Raw genomic sequence first — 9826 nt, forward strand, 5'->3', positions numbered from 1 at the left:
TTATATATATGTGTGTATACACGAGCCTGGAGGCCAAGTACATTTCTCTGAAACAAATTCTAAAATCCACATATTTTACATTGGTTTTATAATATGCAAAGTTTTGAATGCGTCGGGTGACAAGTGACATCACCAAGCACTGATTATAAGCAATGACATCACTAAGAACCTTTCTAAGGATATTTGAAAGGATATTCATGGATTTTACATATGAAAATGATACAGTAGGACAGCGTTGGACTGGGGTGTCTGGTTCCCACCAGAGTTCTGACCTCAAAGGGCCCCCACCCACCTGATCCCACAACCACTGCAGTCTCTGAAGTCACATACATTTTACTCCCTGAAGTGCAACAGGTAATGGCACCATGAATGCAGGGGCCCACTGGATTTTTTTCTTGGGGTCCCACCAGGACAGTACAACCTTGCATGAAGTGCTTTGAACAAGAAGTGATGGCTGAATTTCTCCCATTACGCTTCGTGGAAAAATTCGCGAATTTCCAGCAAAATTCGCGAAATGGCGAAAAATCATGAAATCGGAAAGTTCACGAAAAAAGCGTGAAATTCAAAAGTTTTCACGAAAAAATCGGGAAATTCTTACGCTTTCACCAAAAATCAGGAAATTCAAACGTTTTCACTAAAAAATCAAGAAATTCAAACGTTTTCACAAAAAAATTGTGAAAACCTGAGTTTTCACCAGCGAATTTTCGTGAATTTATTCGCCGGCGGCGAAACGCTGAAATTCAATGCGAATTCGTGCCAGGCAAATTTATTTGTCCATCACTATGAACAAGTCATACACCAGTACAATATTACTATTTTCTGAAAAACCCCAACAAGAAGTCTATTATTTCATATAGAAGCCCCAGTTCACACAGTGAAATTCTCCTTTACTATCAGGCAAAGGGAAAGTCTCCTTAAAGGGATACTGTCATGGGAAAAAAAAAATTTCAAAATGAATCAGTTAATAGAGCTGTTCCAGTAGAATTCTGCACTGAAATCCATTTCTCAGAAGAGCAAACAGATTTTTTTATATTCAATTTTGAAATCTGACATGGGGCTAGACATTTTGTCAATTTCCCAGCTGCCCCTGGTCATGTGACTTGTGCCTGCACTTTAGGAGAGAAATGCTTTCTGGCTGTTTTTCCTTCTCAATGTAACTGAATGTGTCTCAGTGGGACATGGGTTTTTACTATTGAGTGTTGTTCTTAGATCTACCGCTGTTACAGCCAGGGTCGGACTGGGGGGTCCGGGGCCCACCGGGACTGGTGTCCAGGGCCCCCCTCTGGCCCCGCTACCTACTTGTTCGGCGAATCCCTGCTCGGCGCATCGCGCATGCGCAAACGGCGCGCATGCGCAAACGGAAACGGCGCTCGGCGCGCATGCGCAAACGGCGCTACTATGCGCCGAATTTTTTTTTATTATTTTTAAAAAACAGTTTGGGAGAGGGGGACTGGCCCGGCGGGGCCCACTAGGGTCGGGGCCCACCGGGTATTTTCCCGGTATCCCGCCGGGCCAGTCCGACACTGGTTACAGCTGTTATCTTGTGTTAGGGAGCTGCTGCCTGGTTACCTTCCTATTGTTCTTTTGTTTGGCTGCTGGGGGGAAAAGGGAGGGGGTGATATCACTCTAACTTGCAGTACAGCAGTAAAGAGTGATTGAAGTTTATCAGAGCACAAGTCACATGACTTGGGGCAGCTGGGAAATTGACAATATGTCTAGCCCCGTGTCAGATTTCACAATTGAATATAAAAAAATCTGTTTGCTCTTTTGAGAAATGGATTTCAATGCAGAATTCTACTGGAGCAGCACTATTAACTGATTCATTTTGAAAAAAAAATGTTTTTTCCCATGACAGTATCCCTTTAACCTCCAGCTTTTTTCTCAGCTCATGGAACTGTTTTAACATGTTATGTTCCAACACAATATCGGAGTTTCTTTGCTTTGGAGCTCACTCACTGCTTGCTTGCAAACTCTATAGCGTATCAATTTCCTGAGCTCCCAGACTATCTGTCTACAGAGCCGTCATCTCATTTGCCATAAATAAACACATATTGTGGCATACATCCCTCGGGTGGGAAAAAAAGACACGCCTGGGTGTTGTTAAAGGAAGAGCAAGTATTTGGTGCGTCAGTGTGATAATGACAGAGCTGCCGCTGCACTACATTTCCCAGCATCCCCAGCAATCCTGCTTCTGACTCCTGAAACAATGTAGCAGGGAGGCACTTGTTCTCCAGGTTTGCCTTCGGCCACACTGTTTCAGGAGTCAGAGGCAACAGTAGGTAGAAAAAAAGGAAATAATAACTAAGCAATTCTTTTCCTAGGATTTAGAAGGCAACATTTCAACTGCACCCAATCCAGTCTGATTTCAAGCCAAATCTTGTCTAGAGCCTTAACGCTCACAGCTATGTAAATATTTGTATAGTTTGTAAACATTTTGTTGGTAAGTACTGAGAAATATGTGAATATCTGATAATAATCTGATAATAATCCCAGCACTCATTAGGGCTAATTATACATACCAGAGTTGGGTGAAGCATTATTTATACCTAAAGCTCAGCAATCACTCACCCCTTGTTCCACATGCCACTCCCTGCCCCTTCTACTCCCTGCACCCTGCCACTCCCTGCACCCTTCCACTCCTTGCCCCTTTCTACTCCCTGCACCCTTCCACTCCTTGCCCCTTTCTACTCCCTGCACCCTTCCACTCCTTGCCTCCTTCTACTCCATGCCCCTTCCACTCCTTACCCCCTTCTACTCCCTGCACCCTTCCACTCCTTGCCCCTTTCTACTCCCTGCACCCTTCCACTGCTTGCCCCTTCTATTACCTGCACCCTTCCACTCCTTGCCCCTTTTTACTCCCTGCACCCTTTCCACTCCTTACCCCCTTCTACTCCCTGCCCCCTTCCACTCCCTGCCCCTTCCACTCATTGCACCCTTCCACTCCTTGCCCCCTTCTACTCCCTGCCCCTTCCACACCTTATCCCCTTCCACTCCTTACACCTTCTACTCCCTGCACCCTTCCACTCCTTGCCCCTTTCTACTCCCAGTCCCTGCACCCTTCCACTCCTTGCCTCCTTCTACTCCCTGCACCCAAACACTCCTTGTTCCCCCCTCGGGCTGTCATGGAACTCCTCTGTGTCTTATAATATCCTTATATTTTACAATAGGGGGTGCTTTATTCACTATATATATAACAGTGGCAATAATAACAAAGGTAATAATGATGTTGATAAAAAGGCAAGGGCAAGTCTCCCCATTCTGCTGCCCCCCAAAAGGCAGTTCTTTCTAATTCAGTACAAAATATATGTATTAATAACAGGGGCAATAATAATAATAATAATGATGATGGTGGGGTTGGTGATGATGATGATGATGTTGATGATGATAACAATAATAATAATAACAATAATAATAATGATGATGGTGGTGGGGGTGATGATGATGATGATGATGATGATGATGATGATGATGATGATGATGATGATAATAATAATAATAATAATAATAATAATAATAATAATTAAGACGCTAATGATATTAAAGCAATATTAAGTAAGTGATATGATTATTCTGGCAGTGTATGGCACATGATCTAGTGAATAGAAGATCTGACCCCTGATTGAATTTGGGGGGTCCCAGGCTGATTAAATGAGAGTGAGGAGTATAATACAGGCTGGTGTATAAGAGTGAGGAGTATAACCCTGGCTGCCTCTTACAGTAAATAGATGAGACTAATGAAGTGAGCTGAGTATAATCAGGTACATCTCTGGCCTGTGTATAACAATGAGTCGCTAATAAACACGCTGAGCCCCTCTGGAAGGTTTAGGAAGGTTTATAATAAGGTAATTGCTTCAGGCAGCAGCCCCACCTCTCTCTCCGGGGGGGATTAGAGTCTGGGCAGGGGGTGGGATGTGGCAGTTGCCGGTATAAATATTGATGAGGAGCCGCCAGTGAGCGCAGAGTGAGAGTCGCGAGTAGAGAAGAGAAGCGTCAGTCGCTCACAAGCGCTCACTGCTCGGATCTTGCAGCCGCCGGGTGGATATTGATTTATTGGCCCATCAGTGGGAAAGGCAAGTGAAACTGTCAGTTGGATTTCTGCTGCTGCGACTGTAGAAGTTCTCCGGAGAGCGAGTTGTGCCGCTGAGGAGTCGGAGCAGCCCCAGGAATGAGCCGCAGTCAGTGACCCCCGTGTAACATGGAGTGTCCGTATCTGTCGCTGCTGCTGCTCGTGCTCGTGTCGGGGCTTCAGGGATCTCAAAGCGCCGCGGCCAAGGAACTGTCCTGCCAAGAGATCACGGTCCCCCTGTGCAAAGACATCGGCTACAACTACACGTACATGCCCAACCAGTTCAACCACGACACGCAGGACGAGGCCGGGATGGAGGTGCATCAGTTCTGGCCGCTGGTCGTTATTCACTGCTCCCCGGACCTCAAGTTCTTCCTGTGCAGCATGTACACCCCCATCTGCCTGGAGGACTACAAGAAGCCGCTGCCCCCGTGTCGGAGCGTGTGTGAGCGGGCGCGGGCTGGTTGTGCCCCTCTCATGCGTCAGTACGGCTTCGCTTGGCCGGATCGCATGCGATGTGATCGTCTGCCCGAGCAAGGCAACCCGGACACCCTGTGTATGGACTACTACAACCGGACTGAGCAGACTACCGCCGCCCCCAGTCACCCGGAGCCCCCCAAACCCCCGGCCAGGTCGGTTCCTAAAAGCAGGACACGTGCGGAGCCTCCGCGGAGCAGATCCCGGGCCCCTGGGTGCGAGTCAGGCTGCCAGTGCCGGGCCCCTATGGTGCAGGTTTCTAACGAGCGACACCCCCTGTACAACCGGGTCAGGACCGGCCAGACCCCCAACTGTGCGATGCCCTGTCACAACCCCTTCTTCAGCCCAGAGGAGAGAACCTTCACCGACTTCTGGATCGGACTCTGGTCTGTACTTTGTTTTGCCTCCACTTTTGCCACTGTCTCCACTTTCCTCATTGACATGGAACGTTTCAAGTACCCCGAGCGCCCCATCATCTTCCTCTCCGCCTGTTACCTGCTGGTCTCCACTGGCTACCTGATCCGGCTCATTGCTGGCCATGAGAAAGTGGCTTGTAGCCGAGGAGAACTGGACCTGGAACATATAATCCACTATGAGACAACTGGGCCAGCCCTCTGCACCTTGGTCTTCCTTCTCATCTACTTCTTTGGCATGGCCAGCTCCATCTGGTGGGTCATTCTCTCCCTCACCTGGTTCCTGGCCGCTGGCATGAAATGGGGCAACGAGGCTATCGCTGGCTACTCACAGTATTTCCACTTGGCCGCCTGGTTGGTGCCCAGTATCAAATCCATCGCTGTGCTGGCCCTCAGCTCCGTGGATGGAGACCCGGTGGCTGGCATCTGCTTTGTGGGCAACCAGAACCTGGACAACCTGCGGGGGTTTGTGTTGGCCCCGTTAGTCATCTACCTGTTCATCGGCAGCATGTTCCTCCTGGCCGGATTTGTCTCCCTCTTTAGGATCCGCAGTGTCATCAAACAAGGGGGCACCAAGACGGACAAACTGGAAAAACTCATGATCCGGATTGGGATATTCAGCGTCTTGTACACAGTGCCGGCTACCATAGTGGTGGCTTGTTTCTTCTACGAACAGCACAACCGCCAGGGTTGGGAGGTGGCCCATAACTGTAACTCGTGCCAGTCTGAGGGGGCACAGCCTCGCCGGCCGGACTACGCGGTTTTCATGCTCAAGTACTTTATGTGCCTGGTGGTGGGCATCACGTCGGGCGTGTGGATCTGGTCAGGGAAGACTTTGGAATCGTGGAGGGCGTTCTGTACCCGCTGCTGTTGGGGCAGTAAAACCACCGGCGGGTCAATGTACAGCGACGTCAGCACCGGGCTGACCTGGAGATCTGCAACTGGCAGCTCTGTGTCTTACCCAAAACAAATGCCCTTATCTCAGGTCTAGACGGAGGTTTAACTTGGCCTTAAACGAACCGTAACACTATAAAAGTGAAAATATCATGTACGGTTGCCCTGCGCTGGTAACACTGGTGTATTTGCTTCAGGAACTCTACTGTGGTTCATATCAACAAGTAGCAATGGCGGAAATTTTAAAAAAAAGTCTATATGGCACAGGTTAAATAGTGGATAACTGATAACACCATTATGTTCTACTATCTGCTGTGTAACCTGAGCCTTTTCTTTTTTAAATGGCTGCCCCCATGGCTACACAGCAGCTTGTTTATATAAACTATAGTAGTACTTATCTGTTATCTACTGTGTATCCTGTGCTTGAATGGCTGCCCCCATGGCTACACAGCAGCTTGTTTATATAAACTATAGTAGTACTTATCTGTTATCTACTGTGTATCCTGTGCTTCAATGGCTGCCCCCATGGCTACACAGCAGCTTGTTTATATAAACTATAGTAGTGTTTCTGAAGCAAACACAGCAGTTTTACCAGTGCAGGGCACCACTGTATTATATTTGTATTACTTTAAAGGACCAGTAACATTTTTTTTTTTTTAATGTTTCTTTTTAACAAAAAAAAAAAACCAAAACAGATCTAACTTTTAAGTAGCAAAGCTTTTATTAAGAAATGACTTACCAATTCTCTGCACGCGCTCCTCTTCATAAACGGGCACAGGGCGATTTAAAAGTTAAAACTGTCTTGGTGGGGGGTTTTTTCGGTAAAAAGAAACAAATTTAAAAAAAAATATGTTACTGGTCCTTTAAAGTAATAAAAATATAATACCGTGTTGTCCTGCACTGGTTAAACTGCTGTGTTTGTTTCAGAAACACTACTATTGTTTACAATATTTTTACCAATTACATTTTTATGTTGCTGGTCCTTTAAAACACTTTAATTTTTTTGGTGTTACTGTTCCTTTAAGACTCCCAGGGTGAGGTTTGCAAGCGGTTCTGCAATCTTATCCCGTCTATGGGGGTAACATAACCAATGCCTCCGTTTGCGAAACCCTTACCCGGGCAGTGCCCAACCTGTTGCCATTCAGCTCTTGTTAATCCACAACTTCTATTAGTGCTTCTGGGAGTTGAAGTTTCACAACAGCTGGAAGGCTGCAGCAAGGACTTTATCCTTATACGTAAATTGCAGGGGGAGACCTGAGACTGTTTAAGAGTTGCCAACCTCACCCAACTTGCCCCCTTTTTAGATAATTGCTATTAGCATGATAATGAACTCTTAATGGTATCCATTAGCAGGGACTTGAATGACTGGTCGGAACAATGTACCTGGGATTGAAGCCTCCCTGATTTCTCCCATTTATATGCAAGGAGCATTTGTGAAGGAGATAATTATAACTAAGCAGGGGTCGGGAATGAACTCCCTCCCTCGGCTGCAAGGAAAGAGTTTGTGCTGCTGCCATGAGCTTTATTCTGGTTCTGTTTGTGTTTAGCCGAATCCTCAGCCATTTCTCCCCTTCACATCCATGGGTGACCCCCCTACGAGTGCCAAGTGTGCCTAAATAATGTTTATTTCTTCTTGGCATGGCGGGAGTCATAACAGCAAGGTGCGGGTTCTATGAATTAACCAAGTCTTACCCATGCTCCCTCAGCTGGGGGTTTTAACTACAACTCCCAGCATCCTTAGAGGGGCACCGGTTGGACAGACTCGGCTTTATTTTTGTTTATGTTTTTTTTTTTAACTAAGCTAATTGCCTTAAATAAAATGTCTTAAGAAGCAGTACCCCAAATGAAATACGGGTTTCTTCCATGATAGGATGTATTTATATAATTATTTGTGTTCTATATTGTAAGATATTGTACATAGTCACAAAGCTATTACGTTCTGTACATTTCTTTTGTATAAAGTTAGAGGCTTCTCGACAAGAGCAAATATTGGAGTATTCTATTTTGTCAATAAAATGACTTTTTTTATATAAATGACATTTCTGACATTTCTTTATATATAAATATTTCATTTATTCACATACATATATACATAAGTATTATATATATAGTTTCATTCGGCCGAGTGCTTTTATACAGGTCATGTAACTTCTAATATCCTCATATTTTGCAACTGGGGGTACTTTATTTATTATAATACCCAAGTTTCTGTGAGTCATGTGACAGAAATGACATCACTGCTCACCAATTATAACGGATGACATCAGAACTCACCGTTTATAAGGATATTCATGGCTTTTGTGCATTTTATATATATATATATACACACACACACACACAAATGGCTATATATATATATATATATATATATATATATATATATATATATATATATATATATATATATATATATAGACAAATACAAGATTCCTCTGCACTCAACCCATTATCAATATATTTAAGACAGAGACATTTTGTGCATACTGCTACTAAAAAATGCCTTACCCTTTAAACAAAACAGGGATTGTTTGTCCATATATTGCAATATATTTAAGCTGGCCAACTACGTCAAAGTCATCCCATATCTGGCCAGTCCTATGCTCAATTTTCATCTGATTCATTAAGAATTCTATGGTTTAATTATACATTTTATAAAAGGGACGAATACGTTTTACCTGCAACTTACTAGCTGCTTTCAAAGTAAAACTCCCAAACTTGGCTGCCCTTTTATTAGACACCAGTGGGATCACCTGACTATAGTTGGAGGGGGTGGGAGCTACAACATAGAGCTGGTCACTGCTCTTGTAGAACTATAACAAACAAGGGAAAGTTGTGCTCACCACTAGTTTTTAAAATCATTAGGCGGGGGTGCAATGAGGGTGTGACCAAAAATACATATAGACAAATACAAGATTCCTCTGCACTCAACCCATTATATTGTACATAGTCACAAAGCTATTACGTTCTGTACATTTCTTTTGTATAAAGTTAGAGGCTTCTCGACAAGAGCAAATATTGGAGTATTCTATTTTGTCAATAAAATGACTTTTTTTATATAAATGACATTTCTGACATTTCTTTATATATAAATATTTCATTTATTCACATACATATATACATAAGTATTATATATATAGTTTCATTCGGCCGAGTGCTTTTATACAGGTCATGTAACTTCTAATATCCTCATATTTTGCAACTGGGGGTACTTTATTTATTATAATACCCAAGTTTCTGTGAGTCATGTGACAGAAATGACATCACTGCTCACCAATTATAACGGATGACATCAGAACTCACCGTTTATAAGGATATTCATGGCTTTTGTGCATTTTATATATATATATATACACACACACACACACAAATGGCTATATATATATATATATATATATATATATATATATATATATAGGATAGAAGGTGATGGCACTCACAGGATTTGAGTAAACAACAACTGGATAAAGAAGAAAAAAAGTTTATTGATCCAACGTTTCGGTCCCACACAAGGACCTTTTTCAAGGAAACCATATATATATATATAATAAACATTTAGATACACACAGGTATGGGATCTGTTATCCGGAAACCTGTTATCCAGAAAGCTCAGAATTACAGGATGGCCATCACCCATAGTTTTTTATTGTACTAATTATTATTATTGTCATAATAAAACAGTAGCTTGTACTTGATCCCAACTAAGATATAGTTAATCCTTATTGGAGGCAAAACAATCTCATTGGGTTTATTTAATGTTTACATGATTTTAAGGTATGAAGACTCAAATTATGGAAAGCATTCTGGATAACAGGTCCCATACCTGTAGAATTCATTGAAAATCTATGTAGCTCAAAGAACTTTGGTGTCATTTTAACTTTAAACCCCATCCCTGGGGACCAATACATTTTTGTATTACCCTTTTTTAATATAAAGGGGAATCGTGTAACATTTTAATTATGTGCCTTATTTATGAGCT

The 9826-nt window shown here is 43.4% G+C and overlaps 1 protein-coding gene across 1 annotated transcript; it reads left to right on the forward strand.

Moving 5' to 3' along the window:
- Positions 1–3968: 3968 nt before the first annotated feature.
- Positions 3969–7884, forward strand: fzd8.S (frizzled class receptor 8 S homeolog). Its single transcript, NM_001090737.2, has 2 exons — positions 3969–6032; positions 6754–7884. Exon 1 carries the CDS (start codon positions 4196–4198, stop codon positions 5945–5947), a length of 1752 nt encoding a protein of 583 aa, NP_001084206.2. The 5' UTR covers positions 3969–4195; the 3' UTR covers positions 5948–6032; positions 6754–7884.
- The last annotated feature ends 1942 nt before the right edge of the window (positions 7885–9826 follow it).

Source organism: Xenopus laevis, chromosome 6S (assembly GCF_017654675.1).
Source record: "Xenopus laevis strain J_2021 chromosome 6S, Xenopus_laevis_v10.1, whole genome shotgun sequence".
Lineage (NCBI taxonomy): Eukaryota > Metazoa > Chordata > Amphibia > Anura > Pipidae > Xenopus > Xenopus laevis.

What these genes read in the sequence shown, in the direction of transcription:
- fzd8.S (NM_001090737.2), top strand. Translation starts at nt 4,196, where the DNA reads ATGGAGTGTCCGTATCTGTCGCTGCTGCTGCTCGTGCTCGTGTCGGGG.